This window comes from Rhinoraja longicauda, chromosome 38 (assembly GCF_053455715.1).
Source record: "Rhinoraja longicauda isolate Sanriku21f chromosome 38, sRhiLon1.1, whole genome shotgun sequence".
In the NCBI taxonomy this organism is placed as follows: Eukaryota; Metazoa; Chordata; class Chondrichthyes; order Rajiformes; family Arhynchobatidae; genus Rhinoraja; species Rhinoraja longicauda.
This window is the reverse complement of record NC_135990.1, coordinates 6,297,091-6,310,428: the sequence shown is the minus strand read 5'-3', so window position 1 is coordinate 6,310,428 and position 13,338 is coordinate 6,297,091. Positions and strand designations below refer to the sequence as shown.

The 13,338-nt window shown below is 46.4% G+C and overlaps 1 protein-coding gene across 3 annotated transcripts in view; it reads right to left on the bottom strand.

Moving 5' to 3' along the window:
• Window positions 1-10,538, bottom strand: part of LOC144610846 (sorbitol dehydrogenase-like) — a 29,894-nt gene extending 19,356 nt beyond the window's left edge. Inside the window, exons 1-4 of one of the 3 annotated variants that reach the window (XM_078429814.1) lie at window positions 10,411-10,538; window positions 7,004-7,075; window positions 3,771-3,804; window positions 2,190-2,354 (exon numbers count right to left, since the gene is read on the bottom strand). In XM_078429814.1, the coding sequence (XP_078285940.1) occupies window positions 2,190-2,354; window positions 3,771-3,804; window positions 7,004-7,060 (256 nt within the window). In that variant the 5' untranslated portion in view covers window positions 7,061-7,075; window positions 10,411-10,538. Of the gene's footprint in view, window positions 1-2,189; window positions 2,355-3,770; window positions 3,805-7,003; window positions 7,076-7,480; window positions 7,623-10,410 lie in introns of those variants that run through there. The other 2 variants (XM_078429815.1, XM_078429813.1) reach the window with 2 other exon arrangements.
• Window positions 10,539-13,338: the final 2,800 nt, after the last annotated feature.

Here is a 13,338-nt window from a genome sequence, read left to right as displayed (position 1 = left end):
AGACTATTCCATGCTTTAATTGTGCAAGGGAAGAATTAATTGCTATACACATCTTTCTGATAGCTGGTATCTCAAATTGAATCGAATGCCCTTATCTAAGCTAAGCTAAGATAAACTAAATTAATCTACATGTTTTGCAGTTTATATTCTTAGACAATGTGCCTGCATAAAAGCAGTCATTATTACTAAATGCAATGTACATTGCCTAAACATTGGAATATTAAACTTTTGTGTTCACCTATTCAAACTAATAACTGTAGAAGGGTCTCGAAACTTCACCCATTCCTTCTCTCCAGAGAATGCCAGTCCCGCTGAGTTATTCCAGTATTTTGTGTCTACCTTTGAATTTAACAACTGTCTTTCGCACATTGAGCAAAAAATAACTGCTGGAGGAACTCTGCAGGTCAAGCAGCAGTTGTAAGGGGGAGAGGGGGGTGAGGAATTGTCGATCTTTTGTGTCGAGAGTCTGCATATAAACCAAACCTCCGTAGTGTACCGATGATTTCATCAGTCTGAAGAAGGGTCTCGACCCGAAACGTGATCAGTCTGAAGAAGGATCTCGACCCGAAACGTCATCAGTCTGCAGAACGGTATCGACCCGAAACGTCACCCATTCCTTCTCTCCAGAGATGCTGCCTGACCTGCTGAGTTACTCCAGCGGTTTGTGATACCACCGAAGATTTAAGAGTCATTTGAGCAAACATTTAATTGGTCTAGGTCCTCTTTATTGTCATAGACGACAAATGTTTCCGTGTCGATATATCTGTACACATTTACCTTTCCTAGAGATTTGATGTATTAAATTCTGAAAATTATAAGAAAGATGAGTAATTTGTAATATGTTTAACTCAAGGCCATAGATACTGGGAAAACATGATGGGAAAAGAGGGCAAAGTAATGCAGGAACAATTAAATGTTAGGAGAAATAATAAATATATTTATCCTAGTTTTTAGATACCAAGACACATCTAGCCTAAGTTGAAGTAATCATTCGGGGTTGGAAACCAATGTTTACAACATTTTTTACCAATGTTTACCAATGTTTGAGTGCAACGTTTGAGTGCAATAATACTGATCAGGAAATTGTGTATTTTAGAATAGAAAGAATAGAATAGAATTTCTTCATTGTCATTGTAGTGGTGCATACAGCGAAATTCAGGCGCACTGCCGGAGCTGAGCTCAAATGTACAAGATAGAAAATAACAATAAATAACAGTAAAAGAGTGAGAAAAATAAATAAAAACTACTCACGTGCACACACTGTAACACATACACACAGATTCACACACGCATACACATTATGCCTACGCATGCACCCTTATAAGAATATAGATATTGCACCTTGTCAGAATATAAGATATTGCACAGAATAGTATTATAAAAATAAATATTATAATGTGGTGACACCTGGTGGCAACCCAAGGGCAGAACGAACCATCGGCGCTAGATGGCGGTGTCTCAGTGTGGGAGGTGCTAGCCATGAGTCGGTACCCGAGTACGTATTTAAGGCCGGGCAACACCTGTGACTTGGGGTGGAGTAGGGAGAGATTGGAGAGATTAAAGCCAGATTCAGGGTACAGGTTAAACACAGAATTTCCTCCAACTGGGCAACTGATTCTACCTTCATCATTTCCTCCGTCAATTCATTCCAGATCTCAAGTTTAGTTTTGTTCAGAATTTAGTTTGGAGATACAGCATTGAAACAGGCCCTTCGGCCCAACGAGTCCATACTGGCCATTGATCACACCTGTTCACGCTAGTTCCATGTTATCCCACTTTTTTTCACCCGCTCCCTACACAGTAGGGGCAATTTTACAGAGTGCCAATTAACCCACAAACCTGCAGGTCTTTGGGATATGGGAGGAAACTAATGTACCTGGAGGAAACCCACGCGGTCACAGGGAGAACGTGCAAACTCCACACAGACAGCATCCAAGGTCAGGATTGACCCAGTTCTACCAGCTGCGTCACTGTGCTACCCCAAGCCACTGTGCCACCCTGTACCTGTTGCTTAAAACAATTCAAATCTCACCAATCACTTTAAATATGTATCCTCTGGGTAATGATGTTCCTGTAAGTGCAAGATATACTTCAGTCCTTCAAAATCACATGTAATTTTGAACCTGTCTTAAATGACCCCCCCCCCCCCCCCCGATTCAGGTAATGCTGCAGAATGCTTCATGACTAACCTGCTTTGAGGTGTTGAACTTCAGAGCCCACTTTCACCACAGTGCCTGAGAATTCATGACCCAGAATCAAGGGCTTGTTGATGATGAAACCCGGACATCCTCCATCTTTCCAGAAATGGATGTCTGTTCCACAGATTCCGACAGAGTTGATCTTCAGCAGAACCTCTGAAAGGAGTGGTCCATTACATATCACCACCGCTGAAGTATCTAAAGAGTTTTCTGATACAGAGCATGCATTAGACACAAAATGCTGGAGTAACTCAGCGGGACAGGCAGTCAGAGTGAGGCCCAGCGCAAATTGGATGAACAGCACTTCATATGTTGCTGGGCAGATAACACCCCAGCGGTATGAACATTTGACTTCTCTAACTTCAAGTAAACCTTGCTTACCCTCGTTCTCCATCCCTCCCCCTTCCCAGTTCTCCGACTAATCTTACTGTCTTCAACTACATTTTATCTGTTTGCTTTGTTGTTATCTTCTCCCAGTTAACAATGATCTACTCTACATTTTCCTTGATCTCCATTTTCTTTGTCTTATTTTCACACTCCACTTCCTTATCTATGTATCTTCCTCTCCCCTGACGTCAGTCTGAAGAAGGGTCTCAACATGAAACGTCACCCATTCCTTCTCCCCAGAGATGCTGCCTGTCCCGCTGAGTTACTCCAGCATTTGTGCCTATCTTCGGTTTAAACCAGCATCTACAGTTCCTTCCTACACATGTCTTGGTGCACGCCACAGGTTGGAACTTAAGCCCTTCAGTCATTATAGGTTTAAGTTTTCATGGGGAGTTAAACGTGTTTTTCTACTGTAATTCCAGCAATTGCTTGATACTTATGGAGAAATTGGAGTTTAACCGGTCCAATAAGAAGGACTGCCAAGTATCTCATTTCCTCATCACAGATTGCTGTGAGATGTGGGGTTTATGTAAAAAGTACAACAGATATCTATTTTGCAACTACAATCTACTTGGTTTCATTCAAGTTTCATTTCTAAAGGTTATTTGAAAAGTATTCTCATGTCTGAAAAATACTTAATGTACTTCACCCTGCTTCAGGGAATGGTGCAGGGAAAATTCACTGGGATGTTGCAAGGATGTGAAGGCCTGAGCAATAGGGAGAGGCTTGGGTAGGCTTGGGCTTTATTGCTTAGAGCTCGGGAGGATAAGGCGTGATCTTAGAGAGGTGCATAAAATCAAGAGGGGATAAATGCAGAGTCTTTTGCCTAGAGTGGGGGAATGAGAACCAGATGTCATAGGTTTAACGTGAGAGAGGAAATATTTAATGGGAACCTGAGGGGAAACCTTTTCACACACAGGGTGGTGGGTGTAAGGACATTTAGACAGGGACATTGATAGGAAAGGTTTAGAAAGGCAGGAAAGATTTAGGCGGATTTAGGAAAGATTTAGAGGGATTTAGGCCAAATGCTGACAAATGTGTCTAACATTTGTCAGCATTTGGCCTAAATCCCTCTAAATCGCTCCGATAGGCCATCTTGATCAGCATGGACAAGTTGGGTCGAAGGGCCTGCTTCCTTGCTCTGTGGCTTTATGGCTGCAATATGGATGACGCGAACCAACTTGCCATGAGATCTTGGTGCCGCAACTGGTCGCTGCTCCTGTGGAGAAAAGACGAGATCTTTATTAGTCCGAGGTTTCATCCTTCACAGATGTGACACAGAGCAGACAAAATGTGCAGAAGCTCTTTCTTTTCTGGGTAGTGTAGTGGTTCTCTTTTGTAGTTGGTTTTTAGATTCTTATCTTTGGCACCACGAATTAGATCAGCACAAACTATCTCAAGTGATTTTACATTCCGGCTAGTCAAAGCGATGGATTGCAACCTACTGTTTTACAGGTGCTTTGGTAGTGTAGCAGTTCTCACCCAATATACAGCCTCGTTGGCTTTCACAGAATTGACTATTAAACAGGACCAATATTATGCAATCATGATTCTTGGAAAACATATAGTAATAAACAACCAGAGAACAAAATATATACCATCTTCAGTAATCCAGATAGAATAAATTAAAATATAAACTATTCAACTGTCTCGGTGTCACTATTAACTCTGTTTTTATCTCCATAGATGATGTTGAGTATATTAAACATTTCCAACTATTAATTACTCCAGTCTTTCAGTAAGATTCCCTTGAAATTAATGCACCTTAACTACTTGAAGATAGTCACAAAAAGCTGGAGTAACTCAGCGGGTCAGATAGCATCTCTGGAGAAAAGGAATAGGTGATGTTTCGGGTCGAGACGCTTCTATCTTTGGTTTAAACCAGCATCTGCACTTCCCTTCACTTTAACTACTTCCTCTGGTGGCAGGTTCCACATTAATAATAATACATTTTATTTATATAGCGCTTTTCATATACTCAAAGACGCTTTACAGAGATTTTGAGAACATAGGGAAATTAATAAATAGATAAATAAGTAAATAAATAAATGAACAGAGAAAGGAGACAGTAGGTGAGGTGACCTTCAGTGGTTGAAGGCAGTACTGAACAGGTGAGACTTCAGCGATGTTTTGAATGTGGTGAGTGTGGGGGAGTCTCTAACGGTTTGGGGTAGTGAGTTCCATAGGGTGGGAGCAGCGATGGAGAAAGCCCTGTCCCCCCAGGATCTGAGTTTAGTCCGGATGTGGGGGGATAGGAGATTGGCAGCGGCAGAGCGGAGGGTGCAGGTGGGAGTGTGCCTGTGGAGGAGGTCGGTCAGGTAGGATGGGGCCAGGTTATGGAGGGCTTTGTAGGTTATGAGGAGGATTTTGTACTGGATTCTCTGGGGGATGGGGAGCCAGTGGAGTTTATAAAGGACGGGGGTGATATGGTCACGGATCGAGGTGTGTGTGAGTAGACGGGCAGCGGAGTTTTGAATGTATTGAAGTTTATTGATGATTTTTGAGGGTGCGCCATAGAGGAGGCTGTTGCAGTAGTCCAGACGGGAGGTGATGAAGGCGTGGATGAGGGTTTCTGCAGCTGTGGAGGAGAGGGATGGACGGAGACGGGCAATGTTTTTGAGGTGGAAGAAGGCTGTCTTTGTGATGTGTTTGATGTGTTTGTCGAAGGAGAGGGTTTGATCAAGGATGATTCCAAGATTCCGGATGTGAGGTGAGGTGGATACTGGGAGACCATCAATGTTGAGGATGAAGTTTTGGGTGGATTTGGTGAGCATTTTTGGACCAATGATGATGATTTCAGATTTGTTGCAATTGAGTTTGAGGAAGTTTGATTGAAGCCAAGATTTTATTTCAGTAATGCAGTTTGTCAGTGTAGAGTGTGTGGTGGAGGAGATTGACTTGGTGGAGATGAGGAGCTGGATATCATCGGCGAAGCAGTGGAAGTTGAGACCATGACGGCGGATTAATTGACCAAGGGGGAACAGGTAGAGGATGAAGAGGAGGGGGCCAAGGACTGAGCCTTGGGGGACACCTTGGGGGAGGGGAGCGGTGGGGGATTTACAGTTGTTAATGGAGATGAACTGGTGTCTGTCAGAGAGGTAAGATTTAAACCAGGATAGGGCTGTGCCGGTGATGTTAAGGGAGGTTTCAAGTCGGGTGAGGAGAATGGAGTGATTTATGGTGTCAAAGGCGGCGCTGAGGTCAAGTAGGATGAGGATGTTGAGGTTGCCAGCGTCGGAGGAGAGGAGAATGTCGTTTGTGATTTTGAGGAGCGCAGTTTCAGTACAGTGGTTTGAGCGGAATCCAGATTGGAAAGTTTCATACAGGTTATTGGTAGAGAGGTGGTATTTTAGTTGGGAAGCTACAGCACGTTCCAAAACTTTGGACAGAAAGGGTAGGTTGGAGATTGGTCTGAAGTTGTTTGGGGTGTCAGGGTTTAGACCAGGTTTTTTCAGAATGGGGGTGACAGCAGCGATTTTGAGGGATGGCGGGACGATGCCAGTGGACAGGGAGGAGTTTATTGTTGCAGTGATAAGTGGAGAGAGAGCAGGAAGGCAGGCCTTGACAAAGCTGGAGGGGATGGGGTCCAGAGAGCAGGTGGCAGTTTTTATTCCTGTGAAGAGGTCAGAGAGGTCGGTGGTGGAGATTGGGGAGAACTGAGGCAGGGGCTGACAGGATAAGGGGGGGCAGGTGGTTTGAGGGGGAGCAGGTGCGTTGGTGGTTAAGGTGCTGTAGATGTTGTCTATTTTGCTTTGGAAGAATGAAAGGAAAGTGGTGCATTTGTCAACTGTGAATGATTGGGAGATGGTGTCCAGGGGGCTGAGGAGTTTGTTTATTGTAGAGAAGAGTATTGGCATCACCTTCCTCCTGAATTCTATGTTAAAGTAATGAACGGCATGGTGGCGCAGCGGTAGAGTTGCTGCCTTACAGCGAATGCAGCGCCGGAGACTCAGGTTCGATCCTGACTATGGGCGCCGTCTGTACGGAGTTTATACGTTCTCCCCGTGACCTGCGTGGGTTTTCTCCGAGATCTTCGGTTTCCTCCCACACTCCAAAGACGTACAGGTATGTAGGTTAAATGGCTGGGCAAATGTAAAAATTGTCCCTAGTGGGTGTAGGATAGTGTTAGTGTGCGGGGATCGAAGAGCCTGCTTCTGCGCTGTATCTCAAAATCTAAATCTAAATCTAAAACAATCATCTTCCTTCAGGTGCTGCCTGTGTGGAGTTTGTACGTTCTCCCCGTGACCTTGTGTGTTTTCTCCGGGTGCTCCAAATTCCTCCATATATAATCCCATTCACCTCAAAGACTGCTCCTGGATGTTCATTGAATCAATTGCCACTTGAGCAAGATAAACAGTGCTTACCCACCATAATTATCTACATATACAATGCAAGGCATAAAAAAAGGATAATGTTACCAGTCTCAAATCTCCCGCTGCATGGAGCACAACTGACAGATTCTCTTGCAGTGCCATGTCCAGCTTCACTGTCTGAAATCAAAGGTGATCAATAGACTTCTGTAAAATGTTGCCTTGTTCAGGAAAGTTTAAAAGCAATGATCCTACAGATCAATAACTCTGTCAATATTGGGCAAACTTTGCCTCTATTTAGAGAACTTGCTGTTCTATTTACTAATTCCATTTATTATTGCAATACATAGGTTCATTGGTCACATTTCTGTGTGAGCAACAAACTGTAGGACAAATAAAGGAATATATTATTATTATCTATATACTAAAACTCTTTGTTTTTTTTTTGTTTTTTTTTGTTTTTTTTAATCAAAAAATACTTTATTCAAGTAATAAATATCATTTACAAAACATCTTTTTTAAACAAACCCATCCGACATTTCCGGAGGTTACATATTCAATACAGGCATTTACTTAGACATTTACATACATATCCCTTATTTGGAGGGGCGTCTCTCTCCACCACACCCTGCCCCCCATGTCCAGCAGCGGAAGGACCCTAGACTGTGGTCCTCCCCCACAGGGCCTTGTCGTTGGCTGCACCGAGCTTCAGAGCGTCCCTCAGCACGTACTCCTGCAGTCTGCAGTGGGCCAGTCGGCAACATTCCTTGACGGACAGCTCGCTCCGCTGGGAGGTCAACAAGGATCGGGCAGACCAAAGAGCGTCTTTCACCGAGTTGATGACCTTCCAGCAGCACTCGATGTCAGTCTCGGAATGCGTCCCTGGGAACAGTCCGTAGAGCACAGAGTCCTCTGTGACGGAGCTGCTCGGAATGAATCGTGACAGGGACCCCTGCAGACCTCTCCAGACTCTCCTGGCAAATCCACACTCTTTGAAGAGGTGGGCCACCGTTTCCTCTCCGTAGCAGCCGTCCCGAGGGCAGCGTGCGCTGGTAGTGAGGTTCCGGCGGTGCAGGAAGGATCTGACTGGGAGGGCTCCCCTCACTGCCAGCCAAGCCAGGTCTTGGTGCTTGTTGGTGAGTACTGGCGATGAGGCATTTTGCCAGACAAGCTGGGCTGTCTGTTCTGGGAACCACGCCACAGGATCCATGGAGTCATTCCCCTGCAGTGCCTGCAGGACGTTCCGTGCTGACCACTGCCCGATGGACTTGTGGTCAAAGGTGTTGGTCCGGAAGAACCTGTCCACAAACGACAGATGGTTCGGCAATGTCCAGCTGACTGGCACATTTCGTGGCATCTGCGCCAGGCCCATCCTTCGCAACACCGGGGACAGGTAGAACCTCAGTAGGTAGTGGCATTTGGTGCCCACGTGCCTTGGCTCTATGCTCCGCTTGATGCAGCCACACACGAAAGTGGCCATCAGAATGAGGGCGACGTTGGGCACGTCTTTACCCCCGTTGTCTGCCGACTTGTGCATTGTGGCTCGTCGCACCCGGTCCATCGCCGACCCCCAGATGAAACGGAAGACGGCCCGGGTGATCCCCGTGGCGTAGGAGGGAGGGACGGGCCACACTTGCGCCAAGTACAGCAGCCCCGAGAGCACCTCACACCTGATGACCAGGTTTTTCCCCGTGATGGAGAGGGAGCGCTGCTTCCACAGCTCCAGCTTCTTCCCCACCCTGGCTATCCACTCCAGCCAATTTTTGTCACATGCCTCAGCCTTCCCGAACCAGATCCCCAGCACCTTCAGGAAGTCAGGCTTGATGGTGAAGGGGATGGAAGATCGGTCGGGCCAGTTGCCAAAGAGCATGGCCTCGCTCTTCCTGCGGTTTACCCTGGCCCCCGTGGCCAACTCAAACTGGTCGCAGACGCTGATCAGTCTGCGGACCGACCCTGGATCCGAGCAGAAGACGGCGACATCGTCCATGTACAGGGAGGCCTTGACCTGAGTGCCCCCACTGCCTGGCAGTGTCACTCCTCTTATGCTCGCATCCTTCCTGATGGATTCGGCAAAGGGTTCAATGCAACAGACGAACAAGACAGGGGAAAGAGGGCAACCCTGCCTGACTCCAGACCTGACGGGGAAAGTTCTTCGTCTCCAAAGGTGTTCAGAGAGCAAGACAGGGTAAGAGGGAACTGTGTCAACTCCAGACAGATTTGCAGCAGCTACTCCTTCTGCAGAGGAGAGGGGTGGATGTGAGGGAGGAACTGAGAGAGTTGAAGGGCCGGCAAGCTCGGCTCTTTACCTCTGAATCCTCCAAGATCATCTTCCGGTCCAGGGTCCGCCATGTTGAGCAGGATGAGACGTGCTCACGTTACTTCTTCCATAAGGTTCACAGGGGGAGCTCTGTGATCAAAAGCCTTAGGGAGGAGGACGGCTCGGTAACATCCTCGCAGACAGACATGCTCAAGATCTGCAGATCCTTTTATAAGGATCTGTACGATGTAAAGACCACGGACAGCACCGCCTCCCAGAACTTCCTGTCCTCCATCACGGAAGTCTTGGACGACAGCAAGCGGGAGAGTCTGGACCAACCACTGACCCTGGAGGAGCTGACTGGCTCCATCCGTTCCTTTGACTCGAGTAAGACTCCCGGAGGCGATGGCTTACCGGCAGAGCTGTACTCGGCTCTGTGGGACTGGGTGGGCCCGGACCTGCTGGAAGTGTACAACGATATACTTCTAGCCGGCAGCATGTCAGACTCTATGAGGAAGGGCAACATCACCCTGATCTACAAGCAGAAGGGGGAGATGAATGACTTAAGGAATTGGAGACCCATCACATTGTTGAATGTAGACTACAAGATCCTGTCTAAGGCCATCGCCAACCGGGTCAAGTCTGCTCTGGGACAGGTGATCCACCCGGACCAAACCTGTGCTGTACCTGGCAGGAAAATCTCAGACAGCCTGGTGCTGCTGAGAGATACCATTGCCTACGTGCAGGACAGACGGGTGGATGCCTGCCTGGTCAGCTTGGACCAGGAGAAGGCCTTCGACAGGATATCGCACACGTACATGAGGGACGTGCTCTCCAAAATGGGCTTTGGGGAGGGAATCAGGAAGTGGATACAACTGCTCTACTCCGATATCTGTAGTGCAGTCCAAATTAAAACTCTTGTTTGTTATCTTGTTTGTGACTGAACTTCAGCCAAAACGGTACACGATAGCGTGACAATTTTGGGCCCACCCTACTCACCCTTGTCACTTTAGTGATAATGCAAGTAGTTTTATTGAAATCGGTGTTATGTTTTTAGTTATTCACATTTTAAAGTTTAAAAGGAGGGGAGGGGGGGAGGGAGGAGGGAGGGAAGGGGCAGTGGGGGAGAGGTTGAGGAGACAGGGGAGGGAGGGAGGACAGGGTCGTGCACCAATGCAGGAGAGGTTTGGGCCCAACGGGTTCACTTGGTCTAGTTATTATTATAAGGCAAAGGATGCAAACATTTGAGAGCACATACCTTCAGATTCAAGTACAGCTGCTATCAGTCTTGAATGGCCCTCTGATTCCTGATTTTCCAATCTATCTTGCTGCGCTCCTTGCACTTTTATACCTGCAATCTATCTTCTCTTGTGCATTAATTGATGTACTTGTGTTTGATAGGATCTGCTCAGATTACATGCAAAACAATTTTCGACTGCATCACGTTACATGTGACCATAATAAACCAATAACAATACCAAATCAGCATCCCCATAGAGAATCAGGCAGTGAAGCAGGACAAACAGGTGAAAAGGACACCTCCAAAGAAAAAATATTATTAACTCTGGGTAATTTAACATAAATATCATTGCTGGCGGGGTTTCAAGTCTGTAACAGAGTTTGGGCAGTAGAGCCAGTTTTCCAAAGATTTTTAATATACTACACTGGCCTACATCGTTATTCTCCTTCTCAAATTGTTTGTTGTCTCTTCCTGGAGGTAGGAGTTTCCGGTGAGGGATTAGGAAAGTGCGATGTTGAGCTTCAATTACTTAGTACATTGGCTATGCTGTTACCATGGAGAAGAACCAGGGGACACAGTCTAAGAATAAAGGAGAGGCCATTTAAAACTGAGGTGAGAAAAAACTTTCTCACCCAGAGTTGTGAATTTGTGGAATTCTCTGCCACAGAGGGCAGTGGAGGCCAATTCACTGGATGGATTTAAAAGAGAGTTAGTTAGAGCTAGGGGCTAGTGGAGTCAAGGGATATAGAAACATAGAAACAAAGAAAATAGGTGCAGGAGTAGGCCATTCGGCCCTTCGAGCCTGCACCGCCATTCAATATGATCATGGCTGATCATCCAACTCAGAATCCCGTACCTGCCTTCTCTCCATACCCCCTGATCCCTTTAGCCACAAGGGCCACATCTAACTCCCTCTTAAATATAGCCAATTAACTGGCCTCAACTACCTTCTGTGGCAGAGAATTCCACAGATTCACCACTCTGTGTGAAAAAAAATGTTCTCATCTCGGTCCTAAAAGACTTCCCCCTTATCCTTAAACTGTGACCCCTTGTTCTGGACTTCCCCAACATCGGGAACAATTCTCCTGCATCTAGCCTGTCCAACCCCTTAAGAATTTTGTAAGTTTCTATAAGATCCCCCTCAATCTTCTAAATTCCAGCGAGTACAAGCCGAGTCTATCCAGTCTTTCTTCATATGAAAGTCCTGCCATTCCAGGAATCAATCTGGTGAACCTTCTCTGTACTCACTCTATGGCAAGAATGTCTTTCCTCAGATTAGGAGACCAAAAACTGTACGCAATACTCCAGGTGTGGTCTCACCAATGCCCTGTACAACTGCAGCAGAACATCCCTGCTCCTATACTCAAATCCCCTCGCTATGAATGCCAACATACCATTCGCTTTCTTCACTGCCTGCTGCACCTGCATGCCTACTTTCAATGACTGGTGTACCACGACACCCAGGTCTCATTGCATCTCCCCTTCTCCTAATCGGCCACCATTCAGATAATAGTCTGCTTTCCTGTTCTTGCCACCAAAGTGGATAACCTCACATTTATCCACATTATACTGCATCTGCCATGCATTTGCCCACTCACCTAACCTATCCAAGTCACGTTGCAGCCTCCTAACATCCTCCTCACAGCTAACACTGCCCCCCAGCTTCGTGTCATCCGCAAACCTGGAGATGTTGCATTCAATTCCCTCGTCCAAATCATTAATATATATTGTAAATATCTGGGGTCCCAGCACTGAGCCTTGCGGTACCCCACTAGTCACTGCCTGCCATTCTGAAAAGGACCCGTTTATTCCTACTCTTTGCTTCCTGTCTGCCAGCCAGTTCTCTATCCACATCAATACTGAACCCACAATACCGTGTGCTTTAAGTTTGCATACTAATCTCTTATGTGGGACCTTGTCGAAAGCCTTCTGGAAGTCCAGATATAACACATTCACTGGTTCTCCCTTATCCACTCTACTAGTTACATCCTCAAAAAATTCTATAAGATTCTTCAGACATGATTTACCTTTCAAAAATCCATGCTGACTTTGTCCAATGATTTCACCACTTTCCAAATGTGCTGCTATCCCATCTTTAAGTCAAAGTCAACTTTATTGTCAATTTTCAGTTAGTTTACACAGACAGAAAATCGAAATACCGTTTCCCACAATCCCGAGGAATAAAGTGCATTAAATTAAGTTAAAATTAAAAAGGCACAGCAAACAACAATCAATATAAAATATAGTCACTTCAATGAAAAAAAGATGAAGATGAACATATTACAATTAAAAAAAAAAAAAAAGAATAGTAGTGCAAAGCCTGTCCATAGCAGCGTTAAAAAAAAGTGTCTGGTGCTGGATGTGCATGTGTGTGGGGTGTTAAAGTCCAGGTCCAATGGGGGCAGGGGAGAGAGGAGGAAGGGAGGGGAGAAAGTTCAGCATCCTGACAGCCTGGTGGAAAAAACTGTTCTTTAGTCGGGTGGTGCTCGACCTCAGGCTGCGAAACCTTCTCCCTGAAGGAAGGAGGGTTAAGAGGCTGTTGGAAGGGTGGGAGGGGTCACCCACAATGCTCAATGCTTTGCGGGTGAGGCGGGTGGTGTAAAGGACGAGGAGTGTTGGGAGTGAGGCGCCAGTGATCCTCTCAGCAGTGTTCACTATGCGCTGCAGGGGCTTGCGGCTGGAGGCTGTGCAGCTTCCGAACCACACAGTGATGCAGCTGCTGAGGATGCTCTCAATGGCGCCTCGGTAAAAAGTGTACATGATGGGTGTGGGGGCTCCCGCTCTCTTCAGTTTGCGGAGGAAGTAGAGGCGCTGCTGGGCTTTCTTGGCGATGGACGTGGTGTTGCTCCAGGAGAGATCCTCGGTGATGTTCACCCCCAGGAATTTGGTGCTGCTCACCTGCTCCACAGCAGCACCATTGATGGTCAGTGGGTGGGGGTGTTGGGT